Source organism: Drosophila novamexicana, unplaced genomic scaffold (genome assembly GCF_003285875.2).
Source record: "Drosophila novamexicana strain 15010-1031.04,08,12 unplaced genomic scaffold, DnovRS2.1 tig00000009-arrow-pilon, whole genome shotgun sequence".
Taxonomy (NCBI): Eukaryota; Metazoa; Arthropoda; class Insecta; order Diptera; family Drosophilidae; genus Drosophila; species Drosophila novamexicana.
In genome coordinates this window covers 1,778,768-1,806,750 of record NW_020824766.1, presented here as the reverse complement: position 1 = coordinate 1,806,750, position 27,983 = coordinate 1,778,768, and the positions used below count along the sequence as shown (strand labels likewise).

The following is a 27,983-nucleotide window of genomic DNA, read 5'->3' as shown; positions in this document are numbered from 1 at the left end:
GTGCAAGTCCAGTAAGGCATTTCATTCTAAACGGCGTCTTTACAGATAATAATAGATTTTACATACTATAACTCATGGCATGGCATCATGTCATATCGACTTACTAGACCAAACTAACACATAATAAAGTTGTGCAGATCCAAAGCGGACCAAAATCCCGGCGCTCAGAAAATAGAGCAGGCAAACGACCAAGCGAGAACTTTAATGCAAGCAATTATTGATTGGACCAATCAGCGATCAGCACCACAAAAAGGCGTGAGTGCACGAGCGTAACAAGATAAATGACAGCGAACACACGCACAAACAGGTGACTCGGTATCTCGGACTTTGGCGCTCTCAACGCATACATCTGTTTGTGTGGGTGTGTATGCAGGTCAATGCGTCGCAAAGTTCTCACTCGAATTTTGGTCGTTTGCTTATTTGCTGTGCGCCGGTTTTTTCGTCTGCTCAAGGCACTCACAATTTAACACTCTGTTAATTTGATCCATGTAGTCAATGCCGTTCAAGTAGGCTGACGATTCTGTAATGTATTGTAACCCAAAGACTTTTTCATCAAATTAAATTAGAAGTTCCTGGCCCAAATGAATGTTTAAAGGTATATTTCAGAAGTGGCCTTTATGTATATTTTAATTTACTTTCTTAATTGTTTTCTTCTTAAGGATTTTCTTAAAAGCCAAATTGAAAGAAAACGGCTTAAATATGATATTAGCAGACACCGCCACAAAAACAACCATTCAACAACTCTTAATGGTTCTCATATTTATTACTAAAAGTAGATATGTTTATACGAATGTTCAATGGGATCAAGGCGGAGGCACCATTGCGCATACACATAAATACATACATACATATTTATTTTCGCTTTGCTTTATACATACATACATATATACGCTGATTTCACGGCGCGCAGAAATTGGAGCAAGCAAATGATCTCAAGATAAATTCTTCTTCGTGTGAGCGCCATTCAAAGGTAGATAACGCATAGGAAGCTACAAACAAGCATACACACATATGTAGATATCAAGTGAGGAAACACACACCCAAACATATGTATGTGTGCAGAGAGCATCGCCAAATATGAACGTATGTATGTGTATACTCTTGCTGGTGCATTATCTACTTATGCATCACATCCACACGATTTTTTGCTGCTTACAGACCTAAACACGACTTGCTCTAAATTCTGTGCGCCGATTTTTTAGTCTCGTTCTCGCTCGCTCATATTAGTTTGACCCCAGTAGTAAATATGATTTTCACTCTCAAAAGGCTGAAGACTCTGCATAGCCGCATTTGGCAATTGCTGGTTGTGTGAGAGTACAATCTATGTTAAATATGCAGGGTTATATTGTTTAATACATTGAAATGACCACCTCTCGGACTATATCAGCTTAACAACTCCCCTTCATTAAAAAATATATCCCTTAAATAGGTTGGTGTCTTAAAAATCGATTGGAATAAAAAAGTAATGCAACCACTTGCCTTTTATTTTAACGCATTTGATCAGACATATATTATTTTGTTATACATAGCGTATTTAACAGTTGCCCATAAGGAATGGGCTCTAATAAGCCTGCTGTAAAATAAATATTAAGCTTGTCAACTCTACAACAAGCAAATCGGAGTTACAGTTCTTGCGATGATTTCTCGGCGCACACGAATTATAGCAAGCAAATGATATCAAGATAAATTCTTCTCTTGAGCAATTCGTGTGAGCGCCGTTCGAAGGTGGCCACACACAAACATAAGTAGATATCACTCAAGAAAACACACACCCAAACACATGAATGCACACATAATCCCCAAATACGTACATACACATATATATGTTATATGTATATACACACATACAATTGTATGTGAATAAGCTAGTTCATTTTGATAATAGCTCATAAAAAGACTTTCTCTATTTGGGCAAATATTTCTCGATGTTCAGGCTAACAATTTTAACCAGGCCTTGAAATAAGACGAATACCGACGAGTGGGGAAAATATGGATAGTCCTAGCTTAGTCATAGAAAAAGCAAAAGTCGATAATCTTTGACTATATGTGCGTGTAATAGTTTTGTGTCGAGCTTCAGTTAGCTCCAGAGCTAGGAATGAAATTTAAGATAATTTAAGAGTACAAGTAGCCTGGAAAATTTGGAAACACGTGTTTTGATTTATAAGAATTTAATTTCTGCAGATTTAGTTCCTATCGAACTCCAATTTAATCACTTAAGAAGGATGTCTTTCAAATTTTGGCTTTGTTTAACAATCGTGTCTTTGGCCGTAGCGCACACATACGTCTACACGGATCTCTTAAGACAGACCAAAAAGTCGGGCTTGGCCAGTTATATGACTGACATGTGGTATAGCGTGACTGACGGCTGGGAACAGTTCAAGCTTCAGCTGAAATGGAAGCTGGAAACGGGCCAAAAGTTTGCAATACATGTCCGGAAGACCCTGGCCGAAATACGCGAGAAACGGGAAAAATTGAGGGTCAAAAAAAGTTTCAAATCTGGTTAAAAAAGATCAACATGCCTGTACACTAAAATTGCCCGTAGCTGGTATTTAACTTGTTTTTCGTTTGTGCAGAGCTAAATAATATGTATGTAGTAAAAAGTAAAGAAAGAGATTTTCATTTAATTAATTGCAAATACTTTGGCTGACAGCTGCAAAATCGAGCACCAGTGAAAAACTGTGAAAAGTGGACGCGTCTAATTGGAATTTTCAATTAGGCAATGACCAAATGTAACTTGCCAAAAGATAAACTTTTGTTTTTGTGTGTGTTCGTTGTTGACTTTGACCCTTTGACAGCGTGCGAATACAAATGCAAGTAAGTGGCGATTGAAGTTGGGCATGAAGTAAATAAATTATATAATAGCATCATGCACAGTAGTTCTCTTTAATCTTAGCTGCCACAAAAATCTCGACAGCTGCGCTCCATTGGTGCTCAATGAAATTTCATGACCATTGGGATCTCCAGGAACTACACTCCCGGCGTGAATAGTTGAGCGGGGGCAAGTCGCAAACAATGCTAAAGTTAATTGCCCGTCCGACTTACAACCCCAGCGAGGGCAACTGGCACAACTCGAGCTCCCAGCGCAATTTCTCTTATAAGACGCTTGCAAATCGCAGCAAATTGCGCAGCAGTCGTCGGGCAATCCTGTTGAGAAGCCAGTCAAAAAATCAGAACAATCTTCAAGGGGCTCGCCTGGCATGGAAAGGGAGAAGCAGTTAGTTGCCTTCCGGCTTTCTAATGGCAGTGCCAATATTTGTCAGCTGCTGACAATTGCAGGCACTTTTGTGGGCTGCTAATTTCTGTCGGAGCAGTCAATTAAATTTTCGGCAAGGACTCGGCTGATATCTTCAACTTTCGGGATTAAAACGGCGCCAAATGAATAAATGATGGGGCATGAATGTCAATCAGGGTTAAGCATCGGAAATGAAGACAAACAATCGCTACAAAATGAATGGACACAAATTGAAATACGAGCAAAACCCCAGCACCGACGGGGCGGATGGCACTGACAGGGCTGACGAGGCTGACGGGAGGGCGTTGCAAACTTCACTACTGATGAGTCATGTTGGGCCGGGGCGACAATGCCATTAGTGAACTCTCTGTGCGGCGCTGCGCTGCGCGGCGCGGGGTGGCATAAATTATTAGCCAAAACCACGCCCACAAATTGATAAAGTTTTCCCTCGCCCACTAACAATACTAATGACAGTTGCTGCAAAAGTTTTTCGGGCATCCGAAATCGATTTTAATGGCATCGCAAATAACGCAATGGAAATATCGTCTGTAAATTTGGCAAGCTGAGAAAACAGTTGAGTTGTTTATGCAGTGCCTAACCAAGGGGTGGCTAGGGCTAAAGGTGGCGAATGGGAATAGGCTAAACAAAGTTCGAACTGCAAATGAATTGAGTTTGATGGTGAAAATGTTGTAAAATTTTATAGTTATCGCTGGCAATTTGATGAAATGCGCAACTAGATAGGCTCCCCAAATAGAGTGCTACTACGGCAAAGTGCTGCGAGGAAGCAGCCCGACTATGAAATACCCAGCCTTTACCCAATAAGGAGTATAGAGTTGACTTTGCTGACGGATGCTTAATGTATAACTTTTAATATAATTTGTCTACAAGAGAAGACTAAGCTTCAAATTGTTAAAAATAATAAACGAAACTGGGGTGCTTTCTATAAAATTCAATAATATTGCACAAGCATAATACGCCACGTATGATACCCTCGATGGGCATAAAAAGTAAGCGTATAACTCAGCGAACTGATTGGGCAGCCTTTCAACTTTGCGGGTTTATGGATAAAGTTGGGGCTTTTAGTGGTGCCGCATAAATTTCTGTGTTTCCATAGATGTATTCAAATGTGAATCGTATGATGAAACAGGCTACAAATTTTAATGCACGAATGCCATAAAAGGCGAGCACTGATGAGGCCACACGCTGTGCTGTAAAGTGAAACTAAACTAAACTAAACTTAACTCAGCTCCACTGAGCTGAGCCGAGCCGGGGATAGCTGCCTTAGGAAACTACTTGTGATCAGGGGCAATGGGCTACGACCAGTAATCGCCAGTTGGGCGCCACAAAGATATGCTCGTAAAGCATGCAGCAGGTGGCCAAAAAGTTGTTTCTGCCACGTTCAGTAATTAAAGCCACTGCCACAAAGGCTGTCAGCGTGTGGTCACAATCCATGCGCCGCATGGGTGGTGAGGCAGGAATGGTAGCCACTGGCCTTTATCTGATTTATTTTGCGGTTTCGACTGGCGCGTGCTTCCCTTAATTGTCATAATTTCTTTTTAGCGCCCAAAGCCTTTGCAATAAGAAGGGCTACGGGCAGTGAGAGAAGGTCTCATCAAAGAAGGGCACAAAGAGGAAATTGGGAGGGGAGCATGAAATGATTCAATTCCAAAGCGGCAAATAAAAACAACTGACCCTCTGAGATACGAATGCAAACATGTATTTCTATATGGAATACAAATGTTTTGGGCACAATAAACATTTATTGTGCCATAAATTCTTCGAGTCTTTAGGTCTTGATATCCAGGTGATGCCTTCTACTGGATTTAACACATATTTGCACAACTTTAACACAACTTTTTGTTACCAGAATATGGTTACAGGGTATACAAATCATAAGAAAGCTTAATAGAGCTATACTGTTTCTAATGCCAGCAACTCTTGGTAAGCCACTCGGCAATCATTGCCCAAATATTTCATCTTGAAAAGCTCCCAAAATCTCTGCCGCACATCTAGTTTTGCCATTGGCCTTTCGGCATAATTTATATGCCATTTGTTTCAGAGTTGGTGCGACCTTTTTTAAATAGAACCATGAAATTTGTAAGTGTCGCCTGTCTCTCATCAAGGTACAGTAAAATTCTAGCCATAACCTGAACGTCCCCGCCCCCACTCTAGGGACTAGACACCCCACCTCTCAACGAGCTGAACTTCTACGACCGTGGCTAATGAAAAGAAATATTAAATTCTCACGTTCCAAGGCAGGGCAACAACAAAAGACAAAACAAAAAAAAAGGAACTGAAAACGCTTCAGGCATAATACAAAACCTGAGCAGAACTTCACTCGCATAGTACACAAAAGGTAAATAAAAATTGCAGCAGCGAGTCATTGGGAACTGTATGAGCTGCGAGTTGAGAGCTGGGAGCAGGGAGCTGGGATTTGTACTATGGGCTGACCTTTGCCAAAGTCCCAGTCCCAGTCCCAGTGCCAGTCCCAGTCGCAGTTTCAGACTTACTCGAAGTCGAAGGCGAAGTCAGTCAGCCATTGAGCCAGTCAGCGAGTCGAGCAGCATCCTCAGCCCACGTCGCCGACTGCATCGTTAAAGTCCAAAGGCAAAATAAAACGTGATTCATGTTACTTATCACCCGCACAGCATCGCCAGGCCCGCTCCGGCCAGGCCAGGCCACCAGTCACCACTCTCAATAAGCAGCACAATGCTTTCCCGGTCTTGCTCTGGGTCTGTGACTGGGTCTGAGTCTGAGTCTGGGCCCCGGCTCAGTCCCCGCCGCTGCGCCGCTGTAGCCATAAGTTTCAAGCCAAAACTTGCCCTGTGGCATATGAGGTCGCCATCGCAATCTCCACTGGTTGCTGCTGCTGGTGCTGATGCTGATGCTCATGTTGATGTACTTCATCAATGCCTTTCGTTTGCTCGTTGGCTCATTCTGGCGAATTGTTCTCTAGACGCTGGCGACGCTTTAATAACGTCAAAACAATTTTGAAATTTATGCTCACGACCTTTGCGAAGTGCCCTTTATGATGAAGTCTCATACTGCCCGAATGCCTGCCTTCCGCCATGATCATGCCATGTCGCCCCCCACACTTCTTTGTGTACTATTATTGTCTCTTTATCAATTCGCTTGCTGATTTTTCGTATTATTTGAAATATTGCTTTCGAGCAAACTTACTTTTCTTTTTGCTCTAGCTGCAAAATTTACCAGCAGCTCGTTAATGAGCATTGTGTCATAGATTTGATTAGGCTGACCTATCTTTCTAATGGCTCATAAAAGAAATGTCTTAAAGGTATAGATTTTTTGGCAAAAAGTCGAAAAACAATATATGCTTTTTTGAATCTTTGAGCCGAGTTTTTGACTTGGTCAGGATTGGATTTACGCATCTCTGCTGATTTTCTTAGTAACAAGTTTAAGAATATTCTAAAAGATTTATTTTAAAGTTGCAGCAAGAGTTTGATTAGTTTCACGACGATTTGCAGCCCACAGGATTTGGTATGCACATTTGCATCATACACACCGCAAAGTTGTGCCCACTAGTTTACTTAAACAGTGTGGCACAAATTCAGACTAAGCGCCCTATCGCCCTATCGCCTGTCAGTGGCAGCTTTGGCTTTGTGGCAACTTTCTGAGTTGGCTTGGCGAGTCGGCGAGTCGGGGCAAGTCGATGTGGCAGAAAAAGTTAAGCCAACTGTTTGCTAGTCACGTTCGTCTTGATAACTTGTCGCCAGCTGGAAATCTTCAAATCATGCGACAATGTCGCCAAATCCGCAACCAAGTGTTGCAACATGGCTGCATTGTTGCACACAGCTATTAATGCCGGTGCCATTGCCAGCTTCACTGACGCCTCCGGGCCACGGACGCTTCAAAACGTCAACCATCAAACGAAGCTTAGGCGCACTGAGCCATGCAACCGCCACAGCCAATGCCAACGCCAACGCCAACGCCACCGCCACCACCACTGCGACTGCGACTGCGACTATGACTGCATCCTTATCCGCTTCCTCTACAGATCCACGCCTGCCAGCGTATGTCATCCCTACATTTTGGCCACATTTTGGCCGCCAACTCGCGGCTTGACTTTGGAATTATGCAAAACGACTTCAACTGGCAAAAAAAAAAAAACAAAAACCATATGGAGACATTTTCATGCCGAAATTCTGATGCCCTGCAGTTTTCAATTGAGATTAATAGCAACAATATTGAAAATTAGATATCTATATAGTTACTTTCCTCGAGTTGGCTAAATGTCTAGTTAACTTCTCAAATTATATAACCAATCATAATTATAAGTTGGTAATTATAAGAAATAATATATAAATATATGATAATAATAATAGAAATAATATTAATATTTAAAATAAAAGTAAATATAATAATAATGTAGTAATAGTGTAATAATAAAGTATTATAATAATAATAAAATTATATTAACTAATATTAAACAAAATTTCACACAAAATATGAAAGTAAAAAAATAATGATATAAATTAAAATAATTAACTTAATAATAATACTATAATTATACAAGTATTATTAAATAAGTGCTGCTGATTTCTACTTAAAAGTATAACATTATATGATAATAATTATAAATATAATAATAATAAAATTATATTGATCACTATTGAATTATGAAATAATAATAATTATTAAGAATTAGAATATTAATAAGAATTAAAATAATAGTAATAATGATAATGTAATAATAAAAGTAAAAGTAATAATAACCCAAGATAACTTCTACTTATAGGTATTACACTAACAATAAAAATAAATTATTTTTAGCAATATAATATTATCATTGTAATAATTAAAATAAGGCTAATAATGTTATTTATAGGAGTAATAATATATAATAAGCCAAGACCAGCTAGTTTCAATTGCCTTTCACATCGCTTCTAGATCCCCTCATACCCTGCGTCCATCCAAGTTGTGGGCTATAACGAGCTCAACACTTTCGTGGACGCTCTCGCTGCAGTTGATGCCGCTAATGTAGTGGCCGTGCATGGGATTTAAGTAAGTACCAGCCCAGCGGATGGCATGGAGGAGCATGGCTCAGCCCAGTACTTGGCTGCTTAGGTGCCACCTCCACTTCTAACTCGGCCTCGACTTATACATGATAATCGTGCCCCACAGACATTTAGCATGGCATCCATCTAGAGCATTCAACGTCGCTGCCAACCGCTTTTGGCGTAACTAATTTTTCTCTTGTGTTTTCCATTTATGTTTTTCTTTCCTTTTTTCATTTTTTTTTTTTCTATTTTGTTTTTGTGTCTTTTCAAGTTGCCAGTTTGAACCTTCTGCGGCTGCTGCATTATGCATTTTGCTCAGCTGAAAGCAGCCGAAACGTGATGTTGCCCCGCATTGTTGCAAGCGCTAAGCAATGTTTACGCTTGCAACATTTATTTTGCATGGCAGATGCCCTGCCTTTGTCTTTGCCCCGCCACACGCTCCCACCCTGCAACAGCTACCCACTTTGCCACGGTAATGCCAATTTGGTGCACTTCACTCTGTCTCTCTCCTTCTAAATAGCTCGCAGGCGTTAGCTTCTTTGGTCGCTGTTGTTTTGCACCAGGTTGGCAATCCCCCCACCGAGACCCTCACGCCAGCACGCTGCCGCTCTGCGCTCCCTTATCGTTGAGCGGAGTTGAGTGAACTTCGTAGTTTTTTGTGCCTTGGAGCAAATTGAGTGATTATCAGTTTGCGTTACCTGCGCCAAGCTATGAATGTTGCAAAACTCCCCACGACTCTGATTTCGTTTTGGCCTTAAAGTGTGTGTCCCGCTTTTGCATGGCGCATATTCCAGTTACGCTTTAAGTGACCGAAGACTGAAGTCTTGAAGAGTCGTTGACTTGTTCAGTTAACATTGGGGGCGATTAATTGAAAGCAACCTAGGCGAATATGTTGTGCGTATTAATTAAATTAGCTCTAGCCGCGGCTGTCACGCAGCCTTAAGTTAGTAGGATGTTTCTTTGTAAGATTAATGAATACTAAACCAATTAATTTAAAGTTCAACAATTCTTTACCATACATCGATTGAATATTTATAACGTTATTTTAACTGTTAACCACAGGTTATTGATTAAATTCAATCGGATAAATAATTTTGGAATTGTCTTGCTGACAAACAAACAGAAGGACATGGCTATATCAACTCGGCACTTGATGCTGATCTAGAATAAATATATATTGTCTATGGGGTCGACGATGTCTCTTATTGTGCCTTCCACTTTTCATGACACAATTATAATAAAACAAATTAAAGTAAAGCATAACGATCGCCCATTCCATTCGATTATTATTTAACATCTTTTCATTCCATTAAGCCGAGAGGTTAAAAGGCGCCTTGCAAGAAGAGCCATTTAAATAAACCTTATATTCAATACAAATTAATTACAAATAAATAAGTTCAGTTGAATTTTCTTCTGCACCGAAAAAATATGCTTTACGTATTGTTAACGTGGGGGAATGTCACGTAGCACAGGTAAATAATCTATGAGTAAAGTACGCTGTCTGTCAACGTTGAGCAGTTTTAAGACCCACTTACTGGGAGTCACGTTTTGGCAGACGCTGTTGAGACGTTGCAGGCATCCGAAAGGCCCGGCAACACAATTAGCACGACATCATCTCTGGCTCACTCTATAAATCAGTCGGGGCTAAGGAAAAACTATTTAGCATATAATAATTCTTAGGTATTCGAGGCACACAGCGCTCACATAGGCCCAGTTTTTTGGATTTTATTTTTTTTTATTTTTTGTGTCGTGCATCTTTAGAGGGCAACTCGTGTTGCTCGGCACGTGCCACAAATCTGCAGCAACATTCATATAACTGTGGCACAAGCTTGCCTCATTAGCATGCGACACCAAAGCGCATTAAATCACATTTTGCATTTTGCTGTTGCTGCTGCTGCTGCTTTTCTGTGAGTTGTTGCAAGTTGCTTGGACTGCCCACAATGAGTAGGCAGCAAAAAATGCATCAGCAGAAAAAGCGTCAAAAACTGATTAGACGAGTAAATACCCTAGCAAAGTCCTCAATTAATTTATATTCAAGGCCAATTAGAGGATAGTAATTCGCCTAGACGATAGGAAAGAGTATCGCATGAGGGTTACATTATCAATAGAGTATTATATTTACATTTAAATATAGTTCATAAATTAATATATTCTTCATGCTGTTCCATTATGTGTGTCAAACAACATCATAGCCCCTGATACCCTTTGCAGTTGAGTGCAGAAAAAAAGAAGCTATGCATTTTGATAGCTGGCTCGACTTTTCATGCGTTTGGTAGAGGACAGAGCAAAGAAACTGCGAGGCAGGCTTAGATTCCGATTCAGATTCGAAGGCAGACTCATTGCCTGGCTTTGGATTTGTTTGTTTGCCATGTGCATGTGTATCTATCCACATAAACACCCGCAGCTCCTCCATCTCTATCTAACTCCCGAGCCAGTTGCTCACCAGCTTTATCTATACAAATGTGCTGGCCAGGACTTGTGCACGTTTTATGCACAGGATATTTGCCCTGCAGGAGCAATTCGCAGTGGAGTCGACGTCGACGTTGGCAATGAAAGCGTCGTGCATGTGAAATTGACAAAAAGCTGATGGGCGTGTCTGGGCGCCCACATGGCATGAAAACATAAATATGACTTGAGTCGACTCTCAGCTCCTGGCACCTTGAGGCAAAGTTGCTAAGTTGTTTACCCAGGCATTGAAAAGGACTGAACCAGACTCAGCACCATGGAACCGCAAACAATTCCCAGTTCCCATAATAGGCTCTCGTCTCTCCACTAACCCCGCCCCACAAGAGAGAAGGATGCACGGCTGTAGCTGGAGAGAAGTTTAATTTCTTTAATGCAAGTGCAACGGCAGCTGCAACTGCATTTTGTTATTGTTTTTATATGTAAATCTTTTTACATATTTTATGGCAAATTTATTTTATGGGTTTTCATATAGTTGTTTTGGCTTTTCTGGCCTGGAAAATCGTTTTGAGGCGTTTTTGTTTTGATTGCAAATATTTTATGGTTTTAATTCGTTCTTATGCATTCCTTGTGCGCCTTTCATCCAGTATTCAAAATGCTTTTTCCTCCCATTGGGCTCGACGGTCAGAAGATTAAGAGGATTCGTGGCAAAAAACGAGAAGACTGCACTTTATTTGCGTTAAAATTCATTGAATATCTCTATAGAAAATTTACTTGGCTATGCAAAATGGAAAGCAATCACAAGAAACCTCCGTTGCCCTGTGGTGGCTGTGGCTTGGTTTTGCTCGAATTTCTCGGACTTCACAAAGATTTCCATTTAATTGAATGTTAAAATATAGTTGGTTGTCTTAAGGAATTACTCGGTTGTCGGCAGGATGAATGTCTTGTTTCACAGCTTGATTAGCTTTCAAAATTTCTATTCAATCGCTTTCGGTTAGTCTTTGTGCTCTTATTGACCCTGATCCATGTTCATTTTTAACTAAGAAAGTCTGGGCTTTCTTTATTTTCATTTTGCTTTCGGCTGTTTTAATTGTTTCGTTTTTTTCAGCTCTCATGTTAAATGTATTTTTATCGCCGCCCTCTTCGTATCCCTTTCTCCCTAACAGCGTGGCAGGGAACTTTCCTCTTTAATTGCTCTCGCAGACAGAAAACCGGAAAAGTGCCGCTTATCGCATCCATTCGCATTGGAAGTGCCAAACTTTTGGCCACTTGGCAACTTTAAGCGCAGACCACAAACAAAAGGAGCGTCTGCAACTGCAGTAAACCCTCTCGCAACAACCCATTCCCTAGCCCGCCGCCCTCCTTTGCCAATTAAATGCAGAAAACTGCAGCTCATTATGGAAAAGCTAAGAAAAGAAAAACTGAACACTTGAGGGACTGCGTCTACCCCGCCCAACTTCTAAGCTGCCTTTAGCCGCCACTCCTCTGGGATGCCTCTACGGATAGGGGGAGTAGCTCCACCCGCTCGCAGCTGTCTGTCTTCATTTGGGGACATCTTGTCAAGCTGCCTGCCTGTTGACAAACATTGTCAACGCCCATGGCCAACGTCATCAGCTCCAGCCCCAAGCCCCCAACCCCTTTCCGGGGAGACTCTCGTGTCAGACATCACTCAGCTTCAACTTGAAGTTCTCTTGACGCTTTTCATGTTGACAAACTTTTCGCGCGATTATTTTCCATTTCCCGACCACACACTCCTCCGCGGCATTGGCAACCACTTGGCAATCAATTTCCATAATTTCCCATAAAAACGGAATGTTACACATCCCCACCAAATGGCTCGGCCCCTACATGAGCAGCGGCCCATTAGGCCCACGCCAGGCGGCGCTTTAATATCATTTGATTTACATTTTATGCGCGTTTGTCATTAAAATTTATGATTGTCGAAATGTTTCGACAGCTGGTAGCACCCACATCTACATACATGTGTATGTATATATATATATATATGGTAGATGTAGATAGTGTTAGAGCAGAGGTCTGTCAGCTATTTGTTGCTCTCTATTAAAACTTATGTCTGTCATTTATTAAGTGAAGCGAAAGGCATGAAATTGCGCAAAACACAAACAAATGTTTAATTATATTTGGGACACGCTTCTTTCTCAATTTATAAGTAAAAATGCCGAATTCGAAACATTTAACAAGTTAAATGTTGCGAGTTAAAACATAGATCAGAAAATTTATGTCAAGGCTTACTTCAACTTGACAAACTTAGTAATCAGAGCATGCTTGTCTATTAAAAAGATATTTTAAATGTTCTATGTTAAGCAAATGGGATTAAATATGTTACTTCTTTTAGTTATTAAGCCACAAATTAACATATATCTCGTCTCCTTCATTCATATATCATTCATATAATTTTTTATATATATTAAAAACTCAATTCAAATCTTAATTTAACGTTCCTCTCATGGCAACTCACGGGCAACACTTTATTATGATTGTAATATATGTATTTATCTACCTATCGGAAATTAATCCACTTTTAATGGGGCGTCGAATAGCAAAAATTGTGCATTTAATATGCGTTCGCGATATTAAAATATGCAAATTCGTGTTGCCTACATTTAGGCGCCCAGATGCGGGGCACGTATTTGCAATGAGCGTGGAAAGGCTTTTCGTCCATTTCATTTCGATTTTAATTATGTTAATAGCCGGGGCGTCGTGCTTGGAGAGAGGGGCTTAAAGAAGACTGTGACTAATTACTTATTATAATTGTATAATATTTGTGCGTGCATTGTAATTGGTTTTTAGGGGAGTTTTGGTCAAACAGGCAGGGCAGGCATCTGCTGTTCCTGCTGTTGGGGACGCATCAATCAATGGACAGTTGACAGCATCATTTCCCGTGATTAGGTAGGGGGCGAGGTCGACAGAAATAAATGTAGCTGCTCTTTGTGGAGCAGAGCAAGGTCACAAGTAAACCAAAACCAACACACAACAGAAACGTGACAGCTAAGCCACCGACAATGGGGAAACCCTTTGCGAGACCCACTCCAAGCCATTTCTATTTCGAACAAGCCAAGCATTGCCATGCATCGACACTTCTTTTCAACTTGGCAATTTTCAAGTGACAATTTCCACACATTGCAAGCCAACTCAGAGCTCGTGTTAGTCCCTATACAATTGCTCTCTGGAGGGGAAATGCTTTGAAATTTGGCTGGCCTTTGATATGCGAGACAGTGGCAAGAGGGGGCAACGTGCAGCAGTCGCACACATTTTTCCATCGACATATATATATATATACAAGTATATTCAAAATATATTTAAACTAGTCGCCTGGTACTCAAATGAATGTCATCGTAAGTAGTCCTCACTGAGTGTGCGTCCTTGGAGCTGCGCAGCGAATCACAAATCGTGATTTTAGCTGTGACTTTATGAAGGAACGAATTGAAAATAAAGAACTAGCTCCTCAAGTATTCAACAGCGCAACATGTTTTTAGCCCTGCTAATATATACTCCACTCATTAACTTCTCTTCCCACTGCTGTCCTCACCCATCCTTTAGTCAGACTTCGTAAATAATCCTCACGTATCACAAATCACGACTTTAGCAGTGACCATACGAAAGAACGAAGCGAAAACAAAGAATAAGTTCCATCAGCGTTGATCGAATATGCCCCCACTCGTTAATAGTTCCTTCCTCCACTGTAGTTGTGAATCCACTGAATCGTGACTTTGGCTGTGACTATACGAGCGAATCAAAAATAAAGAACTAGTTCCTTAAGTAAGCGATGGTGCAAATATGCCCACCACTCGTTAAAAGTTCTTCCCATCCTTTTGTCAGATTTCACAGTGACTAGCCGATCACTGGCTGGCTCATCGCTGTTGTTTTGACAGTTCCCATTTGAATCGATTGTTGATAATGATGATGATGGCGATGAAGATGAAGATGAGCTGTTGATGGCAATGACGATGATGAATCGCTGGCCTGACAAACGCTGCATTTCCCTTTCACAGCAGTTCCCATTTCACATCACATATAAATAGCTTTGAATTTAAAAGATGTATATTTACAGCAGCTGTTCGAGCAGCTGCAACTACCTGATGGTAAGCTGCTAGGGTAAACATGTCTCTTTGTTATGCGTATTACTTTTGACTGAAACGAACCGAGTGCTTGTTCCTTCAGCTCCTGCTGCTGATGTTTCTTTTGCTGCTACGAATGCGTTAAGCTGGAAGAAGCTCTTTCTTTGATTGGTTGTTGGATGCTGTTGGCTGGGGTTAGTTTTTTTATACTCTTGTAGAGGGTATAATGGAATATGAAAAGCATACAACGAGACATCTCCGACCCCATGAAAAATACATATTCTATATCAATATCAACGGTGTCGAGTTGATATAGCCATGTGCGTCTGTCCGTCTGTTCGTTTCTATGCAAAGCAGTCCCTCAATCGTCTTAAAACTTTGCAAGCTTTAGGCCCTCATGTGTCGGAACTGGACATCTATAATATATAGCTGCAATAGGAAAGATCGCTCGAAATACTTGGTTCTTGTACTCTGTATTCTCACAAATCTGCAAAAGGCAAATGCCTGCAAGGGTATTAAATCTTCGGCGTGCCATAGATATACTTATTTTCTCGTATTTGATTGATTTTTGTTTGAACTTGGCATTTGATGGTATTTGCCTGCTGGCTAAGCTGCCATGGATTGGCTTTCAAATGCTGAAGCTGGCAAGGAACTTGAAAACTAAAACACCCTAATCAATATCAATCCAAGACGCACTTGCAGCTAGTGCTTAGAGTTAACTCAGCTCTTAAGACAAGAAGAAACTAACGCTGTTCTTTTTTTATAAATCCTGAGCTATTTATTTGCCTGTCTTTTTCCCAATTCATTTGCTTTCTTGAAAACAACAGCATTTTTTTTGCTTTTGATTGTTATTAGAAATAATATTTGGCTTATACCTCGCTTTTATTTTGCTCTCCCTCTCTATCCCTTTCTCTTTCTCTGTCCCTCTGTCTCACTCTCTCTCTCTCTCTCTCTCTCTCTCTCTCTCTCTCTCTGTCTCGGACTCCCTATCTTTTCTTGCTGCGTTGACATTGCGTATTTGGTCTGTTCTTGTTTATTGTTGCTTTGTTGCCATTGTTTGTTTTGAAATACTCGCATAAATCCATTACGTCTCCCATTGCAGTTGCCCCTTTCGGAATCGTGCTGATTTATGCATTATAATTAACGCTATCTGCTCGCATGCAGCATTAATTTAGCAAATCCGATGAAATTGCTATAAAAACTAAAAGAGAATTTCAGCACGTGCTGCTGCAGCCATTGATGGAAATTTAATGAACTGTCAAAGCTGTGCGCGGTGCAACGTTGCGTATGTGTGATTTATGTGCAACCAGTTAACGAGAAAAATCTATTTAAACTCCCATATAAATGAAACAGTTTGAAAATGGAAACTCAAATTCCCTCACAGCCAGCAAATAGTTAGTTGTTAAAAAGTAAATGGATGCCGACGCCCGAACACGTGCATATTATAGCAACAAATTGTACAGAGTTCTAAATGTAGGTACTAAAATGTGAGAACTCATTCGAAAATATTATTTGTACTAAATAACGTCGACAGACGGCAGCCAGGCTGCAACGGATCAGGTATTTTAAAGGGTGGACCATTCAAAAAACTTAAATATTTCTCTGGCTTCTTGAATTTTGTATTTAATACGTGTGTGCAAATTAAAACGAATAGGAATTGTTTTGTCACCCGCCACCCGCTCCCCTCTGGTTTTTAACTGACGCCCGCAGATACTGATGATATATGGCTGTGATTGCAATCCGAAGCGTTTCAATTGTGAATCAAAAGCAAATGCCTGAAATATATCTGTTGCTTTGTGGCTGGAGAAGATGCCAGTGGGGGAAGGGTTTAAATCGAGGGTGGTCTAAATGCATTTCCGCACGGTCGGGTGCATGTGTGTAATACTTTAATAAAGACACGAAGAGCGAACATGCGAATGGGCGAGAGTGAGAGCGACAGATGCCCCAACATGCCGCGGAATTCCTTGGCAGCCAGGCACTTTATCAACTTCCGGCTTGAGAGCGATGTCGACATGGGGGGGCGACAGGACAACGGCAGGAAGAACGCAAATCAAGCGAGGCAAGCTCTTTGAAAACTTGCGGCGTAGCCAGAGAATTCGCGGAAGCTTGCCACATCGCAATGAGGCGTGCAACGTGGCAGCTCCACGCCCCACGCCTCTCGCCACAGCTTGAGTGTACACTCCTTTGCATATTTTAGGAAGTGATTGCGCAAATGCATAATTTAATGACAGGCGAATGCGTCTGATGCGACAGATAAATGGGACAAAAGGGTAAGACGAGCTGCCATTCTGATGGCGTGCTAAGAGAGAACGAGAGGGAGAGACAAAAAAGAGAGAGGGAGACAGACGCGAGATATAAATTTAACTTATTCTGAATTTAAGACTGACTTAAGAAATTTGATTAAAGTTATTTCATTATAATAGAATACAAATAAATATTTACAAATAAAAAGTAAAAAGTAAAAAGTAAAAACTTTTTGTTATTTCTTGTCATGTTTTTATTGCTCTACATTTTGTGTAGGCATTTATTTGAGTCTACTTCCCGTTTGGCCCTCTCTCCACCCCTTTTCTGGAAAGTAAAATTGCCTGTGTAACTTTTGTTTCGGGGCAACTTTTCGAACAAGGACTGCCAAAATCAAAGCCATTTTCAACGCAGCGCTTATCAATTTGCAAAGCACATGGCCCATAAACTTATTCAATTTGCTGCCATATGTTGCAACAACTTCCGCCTCGTAGCCAGATTCCCCACAGACGTTGCAGTTTAATTGGAAACAAACCAAAAAAGTTATGCGACCAACTTGCCAAATGGCCGTCTTCGCCTCGCCTCGGTCCCATTGGATTGTCATAATTAAATAACCTAACAAGCTGCCCAACTATTTGTTTGAATGGGTGGCTAGAAGGCTAGGTGGGTGGGGTTCTGTTCATGCACTGCCAATAAATGTAACTGTAACCAACAGTGGCACACTTGAAATATGCATAAGGTCATAATAATTAAATATCACTCATACGCACTGGTTAACAATATTACGAGCATCTCGACATACAATAAACAAGGCACTCGCTTGTCCTCGCTTACGCAACAACACGTTCAGACAAATGACAACAGCAACAACAACAGCAGCAGCAACAACAAGAACAACAGCAACAACAACACCAATAATTTGCCAGTGTGTTTTTGGTCAGTTATGGCATTTAATTTATAGACTACGTAGTCTGCCTGCATTCAGAATCTCTAGCCCTCACGCTCTGCATATTTCTATCTCTCGCTCTTGGTTTCGGTTATATGCTCATTACACTTTGCAACAAAAACACTAATATTAATGTCTAAGTATGATATGAGATTTGAATTCCGAAAGAGTAAATCAAACACTTCACTATTATAAAAACACGTCATAATTTAATAAAATACAAAAGCGTAAAGTTGTTCTTTTCAATTGGACAAGGAAAACAGAGCAAGATTTCCGAAATATTTGTGTATATGTCTAGTATATTTGTTCGATATTTATCAATACAACATGATAAAAAAAATTATAATAAAGTTGCCTGTAGGACATACGAGAAACTGTATATAAATTTAGTTCAGTGTACAAAAATCATTTTGTATTTCATATGAACACAACTAAAGATATATTGAATTTCAAATTAATTATGTTGCATAGTGTAGCTTTAGCTGAGCCTTATGCATAATTGAGTTCTGTGCATGAGTATAATTGTGTGTGTGTGTGTTTGTGTGTGTGTGTTTGTGTGTCAGAGTATTAAGAACAATGCGAGATATTCTCTCGCATATAACATAATTCAATTGAAGTTGTTGCAAAACTCTTAGTAAAATATTTGTGCAGCAGGCACAACATTTCCAGAGAAAAAAGGGACAAGGGACAACAACTAACCGTCAGCTCGCCTTATCAATGAATGCTTTATTGGTGGACTTAAGCGCTGTTGGACTTAAGCAACTGCTCATTATCCTCGACAGGCTGCAAAAGGAGCTTAGCAGTGCTCGAAAACATTGCCGGGAGAAAACTGAAATCAATTAGCTGACACTTTGTGCTGTGCTGCAACTTCTGCTGCCTCAGCAGAATCCGTTGCATTTGTGTGCGTGTGCGTATGTGTGTGTGTGTGTGTGTGTGTGTGTGTGTGTGTTCAGGCGTCAAAGACTCCTGCATTGTTCAAGCTTGAGGGCATAATCCTGTCTAAGCCCACTCTGAAAAATACAACCACATAATAAGAGCACAGACAAAGGCAAGATTAAAAGCTTTTTTTTTCAATGCAGCCGCATCAGAATACTCTTTAAAGTGCTGTATGAGCTTCATTATTATACATAAATCTAAGCTCGCATTGGTCTCTAGTACTCTGACGAATATAATATTGTTTTAATGAACTCTTGACCTGACTTGTCAGTCAATCACTCAGTTTTTTATATATAATTTAAATGATATATACATTACCTGTTCAAAAAAATGGATCCGCATCTGTTTATTTGCCATTTTATATCTCTTCTGCCTTTTATCAAACCTTAATACGAATATCTTTAAAGTTGCTGAGTACGCATACGCCCAGTTGGCTGCTGAAAAGAAAAGTTAAGCGATGCAAAAATTATTCGAGTTTAAAGCAGTTTGTTTGAGCAACTTTTCATCTTGGCAAGAAGTGCTTAGTGTTAGCTATCAATAGAGTTTAATTGCCAATGAGCTGGCAAAGTTTTATGAACTCAAGAGTCAATCTGAATTTAGTAAAAGTTGTTATATTATCCGATTAATGCCTTAAGTGCTTAAGATAGAAACACGCTTATCACGTCTAGAGTTACCTGCGCACAGATTGAAGGGCTAACGATTACGGCCTTGGTTTAATAACCAATTCCGGCCATGAAACAAACCAATTGACAGGCTGAAGCTCTCGTGTTAAGCCCAGCTAAACACTCGAATGGCGCCTGAACAATGCCCGCCTTTGTTGTTGTTTATCAGCAGCACGAGAGTGCTGCAATGGGCCGCCAATTTATTGCAACATCTCGAACTCAAACCCCTCAAGTCACGCCCCTAAAGCCTATTCCGTTCAATGCTCGCATGCTAATTACCAAACGAAATTGGCTTGCAGCCTGAAACTGGCCTCTCAACTCCCTCTGAGCGGGTTGCCGATTTGCATTTCGTGTAATTTGGTCGAGATTTGGAACTGAGATTATCGAGGGGTTGCGAAGTTTGCAATCCCGTCGCAGTTGTTGCAGGAATTATGACCGACAAGAAGTGGGGCCAAGATGGCCACCTCGTTTGCGGTCTTGTGTGGGCGGCTGCGGGGGCTCAAATGACCAGCAGCTGCAGCACACTATGTATCGAATCCTATTTCAGTCCGGACCTGATTAATATCTTATACTTATTAGCCATTCAGCCCACTTTAGGCCTACGCAAGTGGGCCACAAGAAGACAGCCACCCTGGACAGCGTCAGAAATTGCCTTCAATTCGATTCAATTTCAGTCAGAAGGAAAGCTCCTCGCTGTCAGTCATTTGCGTACAAGTAACCCCGTCTCCAGGCGAGCACCAGGCAACCGCTTGGCTCCATGCTTGGCTGCCCAGTGGGTCTTCTTCGTGACCCTGTCGACGGCGCTAAACGCATTCAACGCTATTCAAATTGCGTATCCATCTTCATTTATTTCATTTTCCTGTAATTTCCTGACATTTTTGCTGATATTTTGCTGCCCGCGTTCCCGGAACTCAAATTCCTATACTGCCCGCCCCGCCCGCAAACTAGCAGCACGTCTTGGCTAGGTCTCTGCTCGGAAATGGAATAGTGCGCCAACTTTTCGCTTGAATTGGCAATCGTTACACCTCAGTGTCCTCAGTCTTAGAACCATGCCCACGGCCACACCCACGCCTACTGGCTGCAGTTGCCAGCAACCGCAATGCCTCAACCTCTGCCACGCTCATAGCCATTTGTTGTCTGTGGTTTTGTGGCGGTTGCAGCAACGGGACAACCTGTAATCGTTCTTTTGCGCCACATTTAAAATGTCTCCGGGAGTTTTGCCCGTCTCTTCCAGTTTCGCTCTCCCCTTCCAGCGCTAGCCTGCCCCCGTGTCCATTCGTTCATGTCTTGTTAGCGTAAATCAAGCGTAACAAAGCGCCGCACGGCATGCACAAGTCAGAGGGGGCAGGAGTGGAAGAAAATGCCAAGATGAGGCATTGGTCTCCTGCTCCTGCTCCTGCTGCTGTTCATGCTCCTGGATCGACTTCTCCTTCATCCAAGTTGTCGCAACTGGCGGGCAAAAAGACGCTGGCAAATTTATTATGGCGCTCAAACGTAAACTAAACTGCTCCTCTGGGACCTGAAAGTGGATTGAGTTGGGTTAGGAACTGATGCTCCTCCTGCTGATGCAGCTGCTGCTGCTGCTGCTGGCCACGACTCCCGTGCTGACACTGCCCTTTTGGCAAGTGGACAATGCTGATAAAGCGCAAGAAGATCTGCGTTCCAGAAATGCTTTAGAATGCGACCGGAGCCTAAATTGAATTCTTATTGTGCTTAAATTAAATAAAATCTGACTGCAGAATAGCTTCCTTTTAAATAAAAAATCTTTACTTTCTGTGAATATGGGATTATAAGGAGACTAGCTCTGACAAATAAACTGGAAGTCTTTCTTAAAAATTATTGACGATTGTCGATTAAAATATAATAAAATAAGAACAGCCGATAGTTTTGATTTGTAATTAATGTTTGTTAAGCGTCAAGTTATCGATCATACTTTTAAACTTCAATAATAAATTGTCTTTGACTATGATAAAATAAACAATATAGATAAAATAACAATATTTATGCCTATTTCCTTAATTTAGAAAGCCCCACTAAATTTCTATTTGTGTTGCAGATATATACATAAAACCTATATCATTCTCAATACAGAAACGACATTTCTTGCTGACCATGAGTAAAAAGATAAAACTTTAAAAATGAACTGAAACCGCTTTCAAAATGGATTTCTGATATTCCATTAAATGTCAATACTATTGAAGATTTATCTAACGACTATCCGGGACTATGATAAGATAGAGAAAACATGTTTGAAAATATTATAAAAGTCTTACCAAACAAAAAAAAATTGATACTTATAAATCAAGAAAAAATTCGTTTTTTATTAAAATGAAGATCAAAAATTGTAATTGTTAATTTTTAATATATTTAATAATAAATTATTTGTGAATATCAAAAGAATTGGGAAAACTTCTTCGAAAAAAAGTTTATAGATATAAATAAGAAGACTATATCTTCGCTTTTTGATAAATTTCTGTTATTTATAAAAAAATTCAATTAAACTTTTCTCAAAATTGAAGATACAAAATTGTCATTGTTAATATTATTAAAATTCACACCTTTGTTGAATTAAAATAATTGATTATTGATCTGTGACTATGATAAAATAGAGACAATAAACCGAATATCCAATATAAAATATAAATATGGTATTTCTTTTTGTAGCTTTTTGAGTTATTCGTGTTTATCATACAGAATTAAACAAAAATGTTCTAGAATTTAAGATAACAAATTGTTATTGTTAATGTTATTTGAATTCACACCTTTGTTGAATTAAAATGATTCAATTGCGTAATTATTTAACGATGCATTTCAAGTGATAAAACATGTTGAAATTTTACGTATAATTGCCAATTGCACTAATTAAATTAGATGGCGAGTTTTACAGCTACATAACACCAGAGTGCACACGAGTGAAGAATTAATTGCCAGATAGCTATAGCTATGCATATATATTTTTCAATTCATATTTGATAAGTGTATACACACAGATCGGATATTGTTTGGCACAGATTAAAAAGGAACCGAGCTTTTGCTGGGGGCACTCGCTGCTTTTTGATTGACACAGTTAGCAGCTAATAAGCACTTAATTAAATTTATGTTGCCCAAATGCTCACCAACACGAAGCGCAACTTTTATGTACCACTGAAACAGCCCCACCCCCCCCCCCCCCCTCCCCTGGCCCATATCCCCGCAAACCACACTCCTCGCTGTGAACTCGCGCTGGCCACATCAAAATAATGCAATTATAAAGTATTAAAATTATACGGCAAACAGAAGTGCGTTGCGCTGTGCTATATTGATGCTGCCAGGATGTTGTGGGCAGCATAAGGAGGCGTGCCACTAGCCTTTAATTTAACCCACCCCGCTCCCAAACCCCCCTCTATTTACCACCTATAATTACAGAGCTCTGATTATGACAACGTTGCGCAAAAATGTTTACTAATTATTTATAAAATATTGGTCGCCCTCTGTTTACAGATTTAGCCCCCTTTTCCAGTCAAGGCTGTAAACAGGAGGTGGGGGGGAAATTAGTTTATTAAAATAGCACACATTTTAGTACAATTTTCGCAAGTTTTGTTTGTTGTGGTTGCTGGTGTGTGTTTGTGTGTGTGTGTGTGTGTGCTCGTGGCTTTTTGTCCATTTAAATGGAAGCTGCAAATCATTTTCGGGATTTGCAGCAGGAAACAGAATTTGCAACATGGAATGCATGGACTTATAAGCCCTCCGACTATGCCACAAAAAGGAAGAGCATATTTTATGTGATTATTAACATTCCTCCATTAAATAACTGCATTTGCTGCACATTAAACTAATATTTGTGCGTGTGCTAATTGGCCTAAATGTGACTTTGGATGTTTGGCATTTTTAAAAGACCATCAAGAGTTATGGAAGCATTTCGTTAAGCATCCGACCATTAATTTTGGGTTCGGCGCGAGTCAAGCACAAACGGGAATTAAATATGCAAGGCAAGCACATTATTCACACAAATTATGGCCAGTCGATGCAGTTAACAAAATGTTAAACGAAATTTATGCATCAAGGAAAACAAGCAATGGTAAAATAAAAATAAAACTCAGTTTTCCCAAAAATTAATTTCGTTGGCAATTCGCAAAACATTTTGAGTACACTTAGAATTATAGTTAGGAGCATACAAAAATATAAAATTATATTTAGAATACATTTAAAATCCTTATTCCACCCGCAAGTGAGAAATAATTGCGAAACCCGTTTATATTATATTATAAGATCTCGGCTCAAATTCATTTAGGAGGTGTTTCTCCGCCGAGGTAAAAATGTGAGTCAAACATTTAGTGGCTGATGTTTCGGGTTCAACTTCATTTTTAAGAATCTTCATGAAAATTGCTGAACCGAAAAGTGAACGCTTCTTATATGGAAAATGTGGGGTTAAATGAACGAAAGCTTATTTTTATGCTTCAAGATTCTCATCACAAGACTAAAATGGGCGAAATTACAACTTGCGTTGATTGAAACTTTAAATGTTCTCTCTCGATGAACTTTTATAATGGGCAAGGCCGGGTAATACCCGCTAGTATAATATAAGGATATAATATAGACAATAATATAATGGCTTCTATCAGTATTTTACTGATAAGTAAGATATTGCACTTCAATCGGCTCGCAAAAGCTGATTTACCCATATTCAGAGCTCAACTTTAATTGTTTACAATAATGTGAAATTGAATGCCAGAACATCTTTAAATGCAAAAAAAAAAAACAGACAAAAACAGAAAAAATGAAACAAAAAGGCCCCGAGTCAGCTTCACATTAATTTGATTTAAGCATCGTTGCTTTTTTGACATTTTTATTGTTATTGTTGTTGCGCTATCAGAGGTTTGTGTTTATTGTTCTTGTTGGATTGCCTTTACGGTCTCCTGCATTGTTTTAAACATTTTCCAACACAGTTGTATGTTGTTGTTTTCGTTGTTGTTATGCGTTTATTTTTTCGCATTGGTTGCCCTTTTTTGTGCTGTTATTTATTTGCTTTTTTGGGCCGTTTGCCATTGTTAAATGGCATTTTCATGCTCAACTGGCGTCAAATATGGCGGCCAATGAGGCGGTCAAAAGACCACGCCTCCCAATAAATAGGTCCAAGAATGTTCAAAATGAAGCCTGGTTGGCTTGCAGCGAAACGAGTGCGAACAAAAAGTGTTCAACACGTGACAATGCTGGAGTAAGAGAGAGAGAGAGAGAGATACAGAGAGATACAGAGAGATACAGAGAGAGAGACTGTCAGCTAACAGGTGCCACAAGACGAGCCGAGCAGGGCAAGAGCTGAGTGTGAAAATTCTGATCATGCAAATAAATGAAATATTGTTTTTGGCTGGGAAAGTAATTATGAAAAGTGTGCGCAAAAATAAATTGTGTTGACTTTTTAAAAAAATATTCCTTGCAATAAAATGCAATATTAAATATTAAAAATATGTTTGCATATGACGCTTGCTGTTGTTGTTGTTTATTTTTTTGGGTGCAACCAGAAACCGCCAGCTTATAAATAGTTTATAAAAATTGTATGCAATTTATGAAAAGTGCGCAACATTCCACGCGGGACGTGTAAAAAAAAAAAGAAAGCACTGCGAAACAAAAGACAGCTCTGTTAGGGATGAGTGTCCAATTAGAGGCGTGTCGCGCTCTCGTGACACGGCCTGACACGAAATTGAAAGGCTTACAGTCTTTTTGAAGAACAACAAATAATAAACTAATCAAAAAGTATGATAATTGCTTTTCGATCTAAATCTATAATTGATTTCCGATTATTGTCAATAATAACAACAATAGCATTTGCAAAAATACAATTATCTAGGGCCCATCTCTATGGACCGTCCGTATATATGAACGCGTCGATCTCAGAACCAATAGGAACTAGAAAGACCTTGAGAGTAAGTAAGTTCACCTAGTGCCTGCGCAGTAGATGTTTGCTTCTGTTAATCGATAACTTTCCACGTTTTTAAGCAATCGATACAAATCGATATCGAAATGCTGTTTTTAGTGAGCTAGTCTATTTGATTTTAAAAGTAGCACCAGATTTTAATTCTCCTTTGAATTGTGTGTATGGCTGTCGAGTGGAGGCGGTGACCAGTATTTCGTCGGTTACGGGTTCGAGTCCAATCACGTAGCGGAACCTTTTCAAAACTCATCTTTAAGACTATTATATCAACGGTTTTGAGCTGTATTTGGTCGCGAACTTGTTACTAACTTTAAAGTTTTCTCATCATTAAATATTTAAAAATAATTGAATATTTAATGTATAATCCCAAAAGTAGCTAATATGTTCCAACATGAAGAGTTTAAGCCGAATTTTAAACAGAAATTCTTGAGTATTGTTTAGCTTCCCCACACAAAATTATCGTAGAATATCCGCTGCTGTCAAACTGTTTTAACTTCAAGACCTTTCCTTTTTCCCATTTATTGTATAATGTTCAATTTAAATGACTTTTACTCCCCGCTAACAATCGAGTTTCGGAATTAACACCAAAAAATGGGGGCGTGCCCGGGGGCTGACTGACAAAGCGTGAAAAGCAGTGCAAAAAATGGCTCCGCTCGCTTGGAGAAGAACTCGCTGCGGAACAGAACTCAACTAAAACGCATAAATCTTCGTAAAGTGTCAGTGTGCATATTTCTCAGTTGTTGTTGTTGTTGGTGTTGTTGTTGTTGCTGTTGTTGTTGTCATTGTCAGCGACAGCTTTGCAATTGCTGTTGTTTGTTGTTTTATTTGTTGTTTGGGAAATTTGTACGCATTGTTTTATTTTTGTGTAATTTTTTTTCAGTTGTATCCAAAAGATTTGAAGGCTGCTGTTGCTGTCAGCGCTGTTGTTGTTGTTCTTGTTGTTGTTGTTGTTACTTTTGTGTACTATTTTTATACAATTTGTTTATTTGGTCGCTCGCTAGTTGAAAGCGTGTGAATAACGAGCTGCAAAACGGAAATTAGTTGCAGGATCCCTTCAAACAAAGTTCTGAGAGGGGGCTGAAAAGTTGCTCAACATTCATCATTAAACACAAAATGGCCACAAGCACAACAGAAGGAAGAAGAAAAAACTAGTGTTGAAAATGAATGGAAAAAGTGTTGCCAAGGATCAAGCAGGACAGCTACAAAAACAATTAGCAACAGGCACAGCAATTAGCCAAAAACACACACGGGAGCAGTGTCAGCAGGCAGGAGAGAGAGAGAGAGCGAGAGAGAGAGGGAGAGAGGGAGAGAGGGAGTGAGGGAGAGGGGGAGACGAGACGACGAAACAGACAGCAGATAAATGCAAATGAGTTTCGGGTTACGGACAGAGTTTCGCAGCAGCCAGCTTTTGGTATAGCAAAAGCGATTAGCAGGATTTATGTGGGCCAAAAGTTTTACGGCTGGACACACCGAAAGTTTTCCATTACGTGGTCAGGCACACGAAAGAGTGAGCGAGAGAGAGCGAGAGAGGGAGAGAGGACACAGAAATAGACAAATGGATAATGTCTGCGTAGGATTGGCAACTGTTGTGTGTATTGTGTGTAAATGATAAATAAATAACAAGTGTGCAGCCATTTATAAAATCTTCTTCTTTTTAATATTCAAATACACTAGCAAACAAAATACGGGAGCGACCTAATTGCAGGCCGAGCTAATGGGCTTTAAAATTGTACCAGAAATGCGTTCTATTTAAATACGAATTTTGTAGCTGAGTGTAAGAGTTGCCCTCAGGGACAAGGGGTAGGCCAAGGAGGGGAAGTTGTAGTTGATTGCGTAAATTGCTGCAGATTCGTTTCTAGAAGCAGCAGAACGAGCAGGCAAAGCTGTGTGCACTGGCCGTATTTAAAGTATTTACAAAACTTGTAGACCAAAAAAAAAACAACATCAACAACAAAAAATGGCACAAACGTGTTAATGAATGTGGCCAAATGTGGGCGGCACACACTTGGCTGCAGACCCAGACTCAAGCAGAGAAAACTTTGAACAACTGAGAAATTACAACACTAATTATGTGGACTTGGGAAATGTATAACAGAACACTTAGATATCCACCCAGCTGAAGTGGAAAGCTGCTTGAAATTGTTCTGAAAATTGTTATAAATGAGATGGGAATGCGGTGCGAGTAGATTTGTAGAAAAATCTACGAAAAATGCGCTAAATAATGCTAAAAAATGTGCGTCTTAATTTGGTTCTAACACAGACATTTCATGCAAATAAGTGGAAAATGGGTGAAACTTAATGTGGGATAATAAAAGCACAAGTAGCAAATGGCGCACAAAAAGTTGTTGTGCAAAGATAATGCCGGATTCTCCGAAGAAAATCCCCAAATGTCTCATTAATCTTCGTGTGAAAATAAAGTCGAGATAGTTTCAATTGCATGTTTGAAAACTTGGCAAGTTTTGGGTAATTGATTTTCCCTCGACATCAACTTCTAATACTCTCCGCCAATTTATTGGCGTATAAATTAACGTACTTCTATGTTCCGCCTGCCACGCCCA

At 39.9% G+C, this 27,983-nt stretch overlaps 1 protein-coding gene and 1 long non-coding RNA gene across 5 annotated transcripts in view; one reads left to right on the top strand and one right to left on the bottom strand.

Annotated features, from left to right (window-relative positions):
- The window catches only part of LOC115768385, a 35,463-nt gene that overhangs the window by 1,548 nt on the left and 5,932 nt on the right, over nucleotides 1-27,983 (bottom strand). The window contains exon 3 of one of the 2 annotated variants that reach the window (XM_030712960.1): nucleotides 19,174-19,292. In XM_030712960.1, coding sequence (XP_030568820.1) covers nucleotides 19,174-19,292 — 119 coding nt within the window. Of the gene's footprint in view, nucleotides 1-19,173; nucleotides 19,293-27,983 lie in introns of those variants that run through there. The other variant, XR_004018520.1, reaches the window with a different exon arrangement.
- LOC115768397 lies at nucleotides 2,120-4,137 on the top strand. Of its 3 annotated transcripts, none has more exons than XR_004018529.1 (3): nucleotides 2,120-2,586; nucleotides 2,651-2,814; nucleotides 2,894-4,137. It is a non-coding gene; the product is annotated as an uncharacterized LOC115768397 (long non-coding RNA). The 3 variants fall into 3 exon arrangements; XR_004018523.1 differs by having other exon boundaries at nucleotides 2,878-4,137; XR_004018522.1 differs by having other exon boundaries at nucleotides 2,875-4,137.